Source organism: Clytia hemisphaerica, unplaced genomic scaffold (assembly GCF_902728285.1).
Source record: "Clytia hemisphaerica strain Z4C2 unplaced genomic scaffold, Clytia hemisphaerica genome assembly, whole genome shotgun sequence".
NCBI lineage: Eukaryota > Metazoa > Cnidaria > Hydrozoa > Leptothecata > Clytiidae > Clytia > Clytia hemisphaerica.
This window is the reverse complement of record NW_027104053.1, coordinates 415,971-429,815: the sequence shown is the minus strand read 5'-3', so window position 1 is coordinate 429,815 and position 13,845 is coordinate 415,971. Positions and strand designations below refer to the sequence as shown.

General features: G+C 36.1%; 2 protein-coding genes and 1 long non-coding RNA gene across 3 annotated transcripts; all 3 read left to right on the top strand.

The window, feature by feature from the left end:
• The first annotated feature begins 651 nt into the window (after nucleotides 1-651).
• Nucleotides 652-1,337, top strand: LOC136811974 (uncharacterized). Its single transcript, XR_010847313.1, has 3 exons — nucleotides 652-716; nucleotides 977-1,065; nucleotides 1,231-1,337. It is a non-coding gene; the product is annotated as an uncharacterized lncRNA (long non-coding RNA).
• A 1,786-nt stretch (nucleotides 1,338-3,123) lies between these two features.
• LOC136811947 (uncharacterized) lies at nucleotides 3,124-6,303 on the top strand. Its single transcript, XM_067068556.1, has one exon. It carries the CDS (start codon nucleotides 3,124-3,126, stop codon nucleotides 6,301-6,303), a length of 3,180 nt encoding a protein of 1,059 aa, XP_066924657.1.
• Nucleotides 6,304-6,483: 180 nt separating this feature from the next.
• LOC136811946 (uncharacterized) lies at nucleotides 6,484-8,820 on the top strand. The gene has a single exon (XM_067068554.1). The coding sequence runs from the start codon at nucleotides 6,484-6,486 to the stop codon at nucleotides 8,818-8,820; it is 2,337 nt and encodes a 778-aa protein (XP_066924655.1).
• Nucleotides 8,821-13,845: the final 5,025 nt, after the last annotated feature.

Below are 13,845 nucleotides of genomic sequence, written 5' to 3'. Positions count from 1 at the left end.
TCAAGCATTGTGTAGCAAAAATTTTCATCATTTTGCACTTTTAGAAGTCCATACCAAAACTAAGCCATATGTTATAAACAAAGGTCCTGAACAAAAACGCCTAATTTTAGAACTGTTCATTTAGATCCCGCTATCTTGCATGAAACAAGTTTAATTTGTGTACCCTTTTCCTGATAATTTTTTGCTCTTACTCTTTCAGAACTGTGAAGAATAATCATGAAAAGAATGATGCAAGGTTCACTGCGCTGGAGAAGATAATAAAAGATCAAGATGTAATCATTCAAGCTTTTCAAAAGCGAATGGATGACCTCGAGCAGATGGCAACTATTCCTGGTGAAGCTCAAGGAAGTGATGCTACAATACCTCCTGATCTTTCTGTAAATCAATTTTATTGTGCCTATGCTTAACCCTAACTTGTCTTAGCTGATCTTCTTCAAAAGCATTCTTTCCCACTATGTCAGGGTTGTTTAAAGCAATTGCCCTTTGTTGGACTTTTCCCAAAAATCTGCCTTAACTTACCAAGGGGCACAATTCGTTCAACTTTCAGTAACGTTTGGTTTTTAATGGAAAATACAAAACAAAAAATAATGAAATAAATACAAAATATGTAGTCTTCTGTTAGTTTTAAATCTAGTTTCCTAATTTTTGTAGGAAAAGGTGCGTAAAGCAGTCAAGCCCAAAATGGGGGAAGAAGATGAATGGAACTTTAATCTACGGTATTTGTTTTTCATATTGTCATTATTTCTAAACCCAAGCAGGGTTGGAATCTTAAGTCCAAAACTAGTGTGACATGAGGCAATTTTCTACAAAAAACTCTTATGCTGCTCACTAATTTTTGATAATTATTTTATTTATTTCTTGCTTCTGGCTCTGTATATCGTTTAAAATAATGTTGTTTCATTTCCACCTTTTGGTTGAGGTCAGTAGATTAAGTTTTTTTAATGAAATAATAATTAGATTAATCTTCCTTTTACAGATTTGATGCCGGTGAGAACGTACGTTTTACAAAGAAAATCATTGATGAGATACTCCCGTTCAACGATTATCCAATGAAAGTTGTTAATAGTAAGAACTTAAATTGTTTTAGTTTTACTTTCGGAAATTTTCTTTTTTTATTAATTAACTTTTGGCACTTGGATAAAGTGGATAGAAAAACTATTCTACATTTAAGCCATTGGTGACCAAAAGAAAAACTTCATTTGTTTCAAAATATGGTATCTTTTCCTTTAGAGTCGTGCAATCGCTACTTCAATAATTTAAAGAGAGGCATCAAGGAGAAAGAAACCCTCACAGAAGAAGAATTGAAACTCAAAATTGTGAAAAATCGTCGATATGGTAGACGAGTAAGGTAAACATTAATATAACATTCCCTAATTGTTAATTGCATACCAAGATGATTATTTTCATTTTCCCAAGTATATAACTCAAAGTGTAGAAAGTGAATTAATGCAGTCAAAAGCAACGCTGAGTCTGCCATGTAGCTGTCCTCTTTGGGTAAACATTTTAACGGGTCAATTACTTATGTATTTTTTTTTTTTTTTTTCATAACTAGGAGGCAATACGTGTAAACTAAAGAAATTCATGAAATGCAAAATTTCATTTATTATGCTTTGGTCTGGTTAAAATGTTTTTATCTTATTCAAAATTTACAAAAAATATACATATTTAAGTTTTCTGTGTTTTTCAGTGTCTTTCTGTTTTTGGCACATGTGGACAGAGCTTTCCTAAGGTTCTAGACACATTTTGTAAGTTTTCTTGCATGTCCACTTTGTTCTGGTCTTTGTCCTTTGGTTTGTTCTGCATTTTACACACAATTCAATTTTAAAATAATTTATATAATTTATACACAAAAAATAATTTATTTATTCATAATTTATTACATATCAACTTTGTTTTTTATAATTTTTGTCCACTTTGCTTTTTGATACAAAACCAGCACTTTGTTTTTTGTCATCAGTTGTCAACTAGCTTTTGAGGAGTTAACATCTCTCAAACTCAATTTTCAAATTAATTCAAGATGGCTACATCATTCATGTCAGTTAGCTCTTAAGCTAGGTTGATAGCACCTCTAATCAATCAAACTTTGTTCAACTTCAAGCTCAAGCTCTTTTGTGTTCAGGACCATCACAATATCAATTTCCTGGCATGCTGGTAAATAGAACTTATATATTTTACATTTTTCTTTCAACTTATATTTTCAATTTATACTTCAACTTACATTTTCAACTTACATTTTTCAGCTTAGATTTTCATTTATACTTAAACTCAGGCATTCAATTTTCTTTCAACATGAGTTTTCTTTTGTATATACTATACATTATCGCTAGAACTTAGATTTTCCACAAGTAGGCGTGTCAATTTCACACTTTTGTTTTTGTTCAAGTTAGTTATTTTTCTTTTGTATTTCTATTTTAGTTTTGAATCATTCTTTGAAAGATTGCAAAGAGCTTGCCAAAATTGGTGAACACCCGTCTGTTACATTCAAAACAGCCAACCATCTTCATGCGCCGTAGCAAACGTGAAGCTGCGACCAAACCAATCAATTACAAATCATTTGCTAATAGTGGTCAACGATTACCACCCAATCAACCAACTGTATCAACAAGCCCTACATCAAGTGATAGTGAAACCAACCTTGAGAAGTCATCACTTCAAACTACTTTCAATTTGTACGAAAGCCTTTATGAGAGTGATCAGAGTGACACATCCTCAACTGACGCCAACCTTTCAAAACTCATTCAAACTTTATCACTCCAAGAACAAACTGAATCAACAATGGATCACGATATCAAGCAACTTTCCGTTGAACATAACGTCCTTTGCAGTGACATTGCTGACTTCGGTATGGATTACGATATTGAATTTATGTCGTTTAATGAACTTGAAGATGTGCTTCAGAATCTAATGAAAATGCGTAATCGATTGAAGATAATCCACAGTGAACTCTCAAAGGTGATCACAGATGAGGATGTATATGAAAAAACATTCCTTAAAGTTTTCAATGATGCAATTACTAACACAAGAGAAATCATCCAGCGCATCCATAGTCGTCGCTAATCAGTACGCCCTATCGATAAACCAACACAAGATGCTCATCAAAACAAACTTGTCTCTGACTTCCTAATGAAGGAGGTTAAGGGAACCATCAAAACGCTCAAGGCAGTCTTCGACAAGAAACCAGCTGAATTTAATTATGACGAACTTATTCTAGCTGAACGCAACATTTCTGCTAATCAACAGAGTATGAACAATCTTTCGAAACAGATGGAGAAAATCCTTCTAAGTCAACATAACTTTCCAAATGATGAGATCAAAACTGTCACTACTTCATATGATGCACTAGTTGTTTCGAAATCCATGTATGTTACAAACCTTGAAGCAACACTCAAACATCAGGAGATTGCCAAAGAACAAAAATTTCAATCATCCAAACTGAACATTAAACTAAGCAAGTTTAAAGGGTATGACTCATCTTCAGACTTTTATTCATTTAAAACTGATTTCGACAAGTTGCATGCTAAATCAACACCAACTGCTCACCTTCCTGATTTGATTAAGAACAACTATCTTGAAGGCCCAGCCCTTACCCTTGTTAAAGGAGTTGATGACATTGATGAAATATGGCGTAGACTAAAGTCGTCATATGGTGATCCGAAACTTCTTCTATCAAAGAAACTTTCTACATTAAACAAGGCAACCCGCCTATGGCGTAATCGTGATCCTGAGAAGCAAATTGAAACAATCAGTAGCATGCTTAACTTTATGCGTGATGCAATGAACTTGTCTCGAAAACATCAAATTGAAAATTTTCTCTTTTATGGGAAAACACTTGAAGACATCTATCAGTTGATGGATGATGCACGTCAAACCAAATGGTTTTCTTTTCTTGAAGGAAAAACACTCGATCAGCCAGATGTACGGGAGGAGATTATCAAATTCCTCGAAACAGAGCTCTCAATCCAACAACTCAAATTGTTACACTGTTCTCAACCAACAAGCGATACTGGTAAACAAACACCAGGGAATGGCAAACAAGGACCATCAGGAGGTGGTAGAAGTTCACACCATACAGACTACAAAAATCCGATCATCCAAACAAAGTGTTTCATCTGTGGTGCAACAGGACACATCCAGACAAATGGACCCAATAACTCAAAGTTATTACAATATTTCTCATGTCCAGAATTCGTCCAAATGAAGCCATCCCAACGATTCAACACCCTACGCCAAAAGGGTTACTGCACACAGTGTCTGTTTCCAGGCGCTCAACAATCAAAAGGAAAACACCAGGAGGGACGGTGTCAACGCGAGTTCACCTGTCCACACCCATCTCACGACAACTTCGACGTCAAGAAGCATGTTCTCGTCTGCCAAGACCATGCCTCAACGCCTGAATGCCACCAAGTCCTTCAGAACTTCAAAGAAAGATGCATCCTACGACAAACGAGACTTCAACAATTCTCCAAAGACATCAAACTGGTATTTCATATCGACACTCAGTCCTACAACTCAAGACGTAAGACTACACAACCATCAGATGTTGACAGTACTGACAATGATGACGACAATGATGCAATCTACATCCTACAAACAGTTATTGTTGATGGTCAGCTATTTACCATATTCTTCGATTCTGGCTGTAGTGACATGGTCATTTCGGAGAATGCTGTCAAACGTCTTGGTGAGAGAGCCAAGGTAGAGTATAGTGGTGACATCCCAATTGGAGGTGTTGGTAACGTTCAAACCTACAGTTCTGGATCCTACAAAGTCAACATCCCACTACACAACGGTCATGATGCACAATTAAAAGGACTTTGTCTTCCAAAGATCACGTCAACCTTCCCCACGTATGAGCTCAAACAAGTGGAGGAGGATATCATCTCAGCATTTCAGAAGACTGGAGGCAACCCAGATGACCTACCATCACTCCCATCATCCGTTGGTGGGGAAGTAGATATCATGCTAGGTATCAAGTATCATCGATATCATCCAAAGGAAGTGTTCCAACTGACAACCGGCTTGACAATATTCCAATCCTTGTTCAATAACAGCGATGGCAGCCGTGGCGTTGTAGGAGGCCCTCATCGTGCCTTCAACATCATCAACCAGCATCACATTGCAGTCAACCAAATGAATACATTCCTTGCAACTCATCGTAAACTATCAAGCCATCAACTGACTACTCTTCCAGAAGTTGACCTAATTCACGTCAAAGTTGAAAAGGATCACCAACAAAACCTCATGCTGGAGTTTGACGACCAACACCCAACAGCACTCGTCACCAGAAACAGCAAAGTCTTTGAAGAAGCTGAGAATGCCGGAAGTCAAATCACATATCGATGTGTTCACTGCAGAGACTGTAAAGAGTGCAAGATAAGCGAATCAATCGAATCCATCAGCCTGAAAGAAGAAGTGGAGCAACACTTAATCAATCAATCTGTTTCAGTTGAGTTAAAGAATCGTATCTCACACGCAAGCCTGCCACTACTCCACAACCCTGAGACAAAACTTGTCAACAACAAACACAAGGCACTGAAGGTATACTTCCAACAACTGAGGAAGTTGGACAAGGAACCATCAGACAAGAAGGATGTCATCGCATCAGAAGCCAAGTTACAATCAATGGGCTACGTTGATTACGTGGAGAACTTAACACCACAACAACAACAGATGCTATCCAACACCAAAGTAGTCAACTTCATCCCCTGGAGAGCTGTGTGGAAGCCAAACTCTCTATCCACGCCCTGCAGAATCGTTTTTGATGCATCGCAACCCACTGATTCAGGATACAGTCTGAACGACATCCTTGCGAAGGGAACCAACAACATGAACCGACTAGTTGAAATTCTTATACGATGGTCGCTACATCATACAGCCTTCCACACTGACATTAGGAAGATGTATAATTCAGTTCGTCTTCGTGAACATCATTGGTGCCTACAACGATATATCTGGGAGGAACAACTTGACAAAACCAAAATCCCAAAAGAGAAAGTCATAAAGACATTGATCTATGGTGTGAAGTCATCAGGTAATCAATCAGAGCGAGCCCTGAGGGAAACCGGACGACTGTCCTCTGAAGACTACCCAGAAGTTGCTAAAATCGTCATGAAGGATATCTATGTTGACGACTGTCTATCCGGTGAGAAGTCAATGGAGCTTGCCACTCAACGTACTGATGAACTTGAAATCGTGGTCAATCGTGGAGGTTTCTCACTCAAAGGAATAACATTCTCCCACCAAAAACCAAAGCCAGACCTGACATCAGATGGTGAAAGCATTGGTGTCGCAGGAATGAAGTGATATCCAGAAGAAGATGTTGTGTCATTAGATGTCAGCGAGCTAAACTTTGCCAAGAAAGTCAGAGGCAAGAAACCTGTCAAAATCAATGATGTACCACTTAACCTCACTCGCAGACAATGTGTCTCAAAAGTAGCTGAACTCTATGACATATCTGGGAAAATCACACCACTGACAGCCGCAATGAAGCTTGATCTACATCACCTTGTTGATCTTGGCATTGGATGGGACGATCGTATCCCAGACAATCTTCGACAAATATGGGACTCACATTTCAAAATGATGGAAGAAATCTCCCAAATAAAATACAGACGTGCAATCGTACCAGAGGATGCCATCAATTTAGAGATCAACTCAATCGATACAGCAGACGCTTCTAAAAACATCGCATGTGTTGCAATCTACGCACGTTTCAAGAGAAAGTGTGGGAAGTTTTCATGCCAACTTGTTTTCGCACGCTCAAGACTCATCCCAGATGGAACTACTCAACCAAGAGGTGAACTCTTTGCAGCAACTCTCAACGCACACACTGGAGAAGTCGTTAGAAGAGCCTTTGGATCAAACCTCAAATCAAGCTTGAAACTGACAGACAGCCAAATTGCCTTGTTCTGGATCAATGGTGTTGAGAAGCAACTAAAGCCATGGGTCCGCAGTCGTGTTACTGAAGTCCACCGATTCACTGAACTAGCATCATGGAAGTTTGTCTCGACCGAAAATATGATCGCAGACATTGGAACTAGGAGAGGTACAACCATTTCTGATGTATCATCAAATTCAACTTGGTTCAACGGGTTTGATTGGATGCATGATCCTGAGGATACCTTCCCCGTGAAATCTGTCGATCAAGTCAAACTCACAAATGAAGAACTCAAAGCTGCAAAGAAAGAACAGATTCTCCCAATTGTTGATCCAATCACTATACCTCCATCCATCCACTTGTCGTCCATAAATGAACGGTTCGACTTCTCAGAGTACCTTGTGAACCCAATGAAGTATGGTTGGACAAAATCATTGGCAATCATGAGCACGATATTTCAATTTGTATCAAACTTTGCATGTCGCAAGAAAAGATTGTCACGTATCGCTCTTCAACCATGTGAAAAATCAACTTTTCAATACTCCTTCACTAAAGCAACAGAGGAAGTACAAGCGTTCTCATTGAAAAAGAAGTATGAACGAATCTCAACAATGAAGGATGGAATCTTACATTACACTGGCAGAATTCTATCTACAAACAATGTGACAGCAACTGGAAAGCTCACCAACATAATGCTTGACCTCACCCCATCATCATTCTTCGTACCACTGGTGGACAGACACTCACCGATTGCCTACAGCGTTATCGATCATGTCCATTGGAACCATCCAGTTGCCAAACATGCTGGAGTTGAAACTGTTCTCCGTTATGTTCTTCAAATGGCTTACATCATTGATGGTCGTGATCTTGTCAAACTCGTCCGAAGACGCTGTGAAAGATGCCGATACATTGCAAAGAAAACAATCAATGTGGAAATGGGACCAATATCAGACAACAATTTGAACATCGCCCCTCCATTCTATTCAACACAAGTGGATTTGTGTGGACCATTTACTTCATACTCAAACTTCCACAAACGTACCACAATCAAAATATGGATGGTAATCTTTTGCTGCACAACAACATCCGTTACAAAGATCAAGATCATGGATGATTATAGTACGCCAGCATTCATCTTATCATTTACACGATTTGCCAGCGAAGTTGGATATCCCAAGTACCTACTACCTGACGAGGGAAGTCAACTAGTCAAGGGATGCGGAACGCTTAAACTTTCCTTTCGGGATATCCAAAACCGCCTGTTTCAAGATGTTCTTGTCGATTTTCAAACCTGTCCTGTATCCGGTCATCACATGCATGGCAAGGTGGAGCGGAAAATCCAGGAAATCAAGAAATCACTCAACATCAACTTTGACAAGTATCGTTTCTCCGTGCTTCAATGGGAAACCGTCGCCAGCCAGCTGTCAAACACCATCAACGACGCACCACTGGCCCTCTATGGACATTCAGAGTTTGAAGTCTCCGACATCTTAACTCCAAACCGACTTCTGTTAGGTCGTAACAATAACAGGAGTCCTTCATTTCCTGTCAATATCACCTCAAAACCCGACAAGTTTCTCAAACAAAATGAGGAGCTATTCAATGCCTGGTTTGAAGTATGGCTGACCGTTCATCTGCCAAAGCTTATGCATCAGCCAAAATGGTTTGATAACACATTTAATTTGAAAGTTGGTGATATTGTACTTTTCCTAAAGCAGGAAAGCCAGTTATGCAACACATATCAATATGGAAAAATCAAAAGCGTCGAAACAAGCAAGGATGATCGTATTCGAAGGTGCCAAGTCGAATATCGTAACCACACAGAAAGTTTCAATCGTACCACCTTTCGTGCAGTACGTGGTTTGGTTATGATACACCCTGTGGATGAATTGCCTTTATTTCATGAATTGATTATAAGTGATATTGATAACTTGAGCAATTGAAATTTTGCATATGCCGGCCGGGCAGTGTAAACTAAAGAAATTCATGAAATGCAAAATTTCATTTATTATGTTTTGGTCTGGTTAAAATGTTTTTATCTTATTCAAAATTTACAAAAAATATACATATTTAAGTTTTCTGTGTTTTTCAGTGTCTTTATGTTTTTGCCACATGTGGACAGAGCTTTCCTAAGTTTCTAGACACATTTTGGAAGTTTTCTTGCATGTCCACTTTGTTCTGGTCTTTGTCCCTTGTTTTGTTCTGCATTTTACACACAATTCAATTTTAAAATAATTTATATAATTTATACACAAAAAATAATTTATTTATTCATAATTTATTACATATCAACTTTGTTTTTTATAATTTTTGTCCACTTTGCTTTTTGATACAAAACCAGCACTTTGTTTTTTGTCATCAGTTGTCAACTAGCTTTTGAGGAGTTAACATCTCTCAAACTCAATTTTCAAATCAATTCAAGATGGCTACATCATTCATGTCAGTTAGCTCTTAAGCTACCTAGCACCTCTAATCAATCAAACTTTGTTCAACTTCAAGCTCAAGCTCTTTTGTGTTCAGGACCATCACAATATCAATTTCCTGGCATGCTGGTAAATAGAACTTATATATTTTACATTTTTCTTTCAACTTATATTTTCAATTTATACTTCAACTTACATTTTCAACTTACATGAGTTTTCTTTTGTATATACTATACATTATCGCTAGAACTTAGATTTTCCACAAGTAGGCGTGTCAATTTCACACTTTTGTTTTTGTTCAAGTTAGTTATTTTTCTTTTGTATTTCTATTTTAGTTTTGAATCATTCTTTGAAAGATTGCAAAGAGCTTGCCAAAATTGGTGAACACCTGTCTGTTACAATACGTCGACGAAGAAGAAAAGGAGATGATAAATTCTATATCTGGAGATGTGATCACGGACGAGGATTCGGACGTTGACGACAAAATCATAAAAACTCTCACCCGTCGAAAACTTACCTGGCGCAGTGAAAAGTTTGAAAATCTTTTAAAACGGATCGAGCCGGAGCGGAGTGGCAAATTATTGTATCGTGTGGATGGTCCACCGTCGACACGAGAGCCGTCGGAAAATTTACCACGCATCTTTATTCAGCCAATCGAAGAGACTGCCTCGTAAAATTTTTTATTTAACAGCATGGATTAACGCATGTATTTCTTTTGTATATAACTAATATTTATAACATCAAATCATTATTATATTTTAACAATAACACAATGTATATATAACTAATATTTATAACATCAAATCATTATTATATTTTAACAATAACACAATGTATATAACTAATATTTACAACTTTTTTAATATAAAATCAACTAAAGATATATCTAAAAATGACATACTATTCAAACGTTTCTCGTGTTACATTGTGTGGAAAAACTCATCTTACATACTTTAGTAAACTTTCTTTTCCGCTTAAAATTGCCTAATCGAGAGAGCCGACAGCAATCCAAATTAATTATGGTCACGTGAAGATTAGTTTTTCTATTGGTCATTTTCACTGCACATTTATACCTTTAAAACAAAGATATCCGTACTCCGCTATCATTAGCTTGAAAAGTTATTAGAACTGAGGAAAACTCCTGATATCAGAAAATATCATAAGTTTTCCGGCGAAATAAGGTATTTTATCCGTAATGTTCCCCAAAATCGGATAACTTCGGTTATCTTACATCTACGGAAAAATCCGGAAACTTAAAGTTAAACGACATCGGGAAACTCAATTCAAATATTTCTGAAGATGGAAAACTCTGTTAAGTCACGTCGGATAACTTCGTCAAATATTTCCGAAGTTGTAAAACTCGGTTAGGCGACATCGGATAACTTCGTCAAATATTTCTGAAGTTGTAAAACTCGGTTAGGCGACATCGGATAACTTAGTTAAATATTTCCGAAATAGGAAAACTTAGGGGTACGTTTCCTGCTAATTTACGAAGTTCGCTTTATCTAAGGAATACAATTAGGAAAACTTAGACTACTAGATGTTATCCGGAGTAATAATGATTCGGAAACTAAGTATTTTTTGCCGTGTAACAAATTTGAAACTTTTTTCTTTACCATCATGGTATTTCTCTCAAAAAAAACCTACCATGCCAAGCAAGCTTTCAGAAAAGATTTGCCTTTCATGTCAAATACTAATTTTTGATTGAAAAAGAAAATGAATTGACAGTCCTCCTAGTTAAAAATAAAGTTCTAACCTTGAAATCAAAACATTTTCAGGGTTTTTGCTGCCTACTAGAATTGGTCAAAGTTGGTTCCATAAGGTTAATTATCTTTATTAAAAATTTGCTTACCAAAACCATTTTTTTCTTGACAGACCGGTTCCAAACTAATCTGTATGCATCTCGCTCTGATAAAAGTGCAGTTACCCTTGGCAGAGTAGATGAAAGCCTTCCACTGCATACTTCCTACTTCCTGCTCCATCAACTTTCATGTATGGTAGCGTGAACTTCCATGATCTTATAATTCGGTCACCATCTCCTTCACTGATAGCATCTTTGAAATTTCTAATTAAGATTATGAATTCCATAACACTACATTGATAATTGAACATGTCATCGTTGCTTTTATCATTCTCAATTGATGTCTTTGCAGCAACCATGTTTCTACAGTGAAAAAATCACAATATTCATACTTTATAGTTTTATGGAAATGAATATATTTTTTATGTGTATGGGACATTGTTTTTATGATATAGGATTATTATGTACTTTATATACATAATCAAAATTATATATTTACCACCACAGAATAAAGTAGTAAATGCTATCCAAGTTAAATAAAAATTAAATTTTTTTGATCATTTTTTCTCCTTATCAAAATCAGTTTCCTTAAGGTATATGTTGATAAAAAAATCTAGCCATAGGGAAAATACCTTCAGTTCGTGATCTCTTTTGAATTTCCCATTATTTTGATACGCCTGCTTACATCCAGGGTATCGACATTTAAAACGACCATTTTCGTCCGTCTCATCAGTATCACTTGATTGCTGCTGAAAAAAATGCAAACCTAGCTAGAAATCTCTAAAAATCATGAATAAATGATTTAAATATTGATTTTGGTTGTGTGCTAGAATCTTTTGAAACTTTCCAGTAAATTTTATGAAGAGTTTCTTCTCAAAGCAACTTGAATACCTGTTTTTGCAAATTTTTCATTTTGAGAAAATCTTTCAGCTGGTCAGATTTCAAAATATATTTGTCCACAATTCTCTCAGCTAGATCTTTCAAAAATTTCTGTTTGGCTCTATTGTCATCGTCTGCTGGCAGCTCAACATCTTTGATTGACAATTCAACAAGAGCTGCAGCTATTGTGCGAGCATCTAATTCCACCTTTAAGAAGGGAATTCTAGGGGTTTGATTTGAATTTTACAAACTTTTGAGAAGCTAAGGAACTTAAATATCAACAAAATCTTGATTTGGCAGTTTGTACCAAATCTTGAAATAAGAAATTTAATACCTCTAAAAACTGCCTGCAAGCAGCATAATTCTTCTTAACTTCAGTGACAACGTTTCTTCGATTAATGAGGATCTTATCTGTTCCCAAGGTGCATTTATCTGTGGAAGTTGTTGAGCAGAAATGATTGAAGCAAACCTTAAAATATTTAGAAATATTAGCTTGTTGCAACCTGTAATACTGATACTTGAAGATGATTATTTTGCGTTTCAGAAAATATAGTAAAAAGTTCTAACCAACCTGCATGAACTTCATCTCAGTATGGAAATCTGCAATTTCAAAATGCATCCCATCCAGTCGTTCTTCTGGGGTAAATCCATTTGCAGTTTGAAATTGAGAGTTGATGGCTCGCTCAACTGATAATTGGTCTCCAACAACAGCTAGAGCTCCAAGGTAGGTTTCATCATTGATCACACTTTTGGGTTGATATTGTTGAAAATCTTTCAGAATCCGGGCAATTCCGTCAGAATCATTCTCATTTTCATAAACCATGCCCAAGAGATTCTGAATGAAAATATATGTAAGAGCTTTTCTTAGTGTTTTTTACCTTTACTGGTGTAAAATTTCTTTCAGCTGTATGTTAAAAATATTTCTTATGTCACATGTACAGGGATAACCCCATCTCTACTCTTAAAATCCAATTTTCAGATGCAATTTTCAATATTTTTTCAAACTAATTTAACTTAATTCAAATTCTATGCACATACCATTTGACATTTTTTCGACATTTCTTTGGAATGTTTGTGGGGTATATGCTTGACAACTGAATTTTCCATTGATCTTAGGCATTTAATGTCTTGGACAAGGATTCGCTGCACCAATGTGATATAATTGGCTCGTTGTTGTTTATGGTCATCTTTGTCAAATAGAAATTCTCCATTTGGAACATCATCTAATTTCATTCATAGTATCTAGATGATTTCAACCAACTCTGTTGATGACATAAGCCTTAACGCAATCGTGGTAGTCAATATTTTGGTTATCTTCAGTCATATCACTCACCTTCATGTTAACATCAACATTATCAAACACCGTCTAAAATAGTGTGAGTGATATTTTTAAATTTAAAAGGATCAATCGAATTTAAATAAATATTTCTAAAAGGAATACCTTAGAAAGCGAATTGGAGAATTTGGCAAATTTTGTCAAAAATCAACCATTTTTAAATACCCCTTATTTTTTGTCAAAAACACTCATCTTTTAGGAACGTTAAAAAGTGTTTTGCTCCCTGCTAAAAATTCACAACAAAATTTTTAATATCATTAAAAATGAATGGAATCAATTGGTTTTCCAAATGGAATATTTAAAACTGAAATTTGAAACTACCAATGTCAAAAGATTTTCCCACAGAAATTTTATAGAGACTGATGTTCACCTTAGAACCATTTTCATATTCTTTATCATTGTTTTCATATAAACTTTGTCTTTCGTTAACAGGTTTGATAGGACTTGGTTCTATAAATAGACAAAATATATTTAGCATATTTAAATAAAATTCTAATTAAATCAACATTCTTTTCAGCTTGTGTGTCTT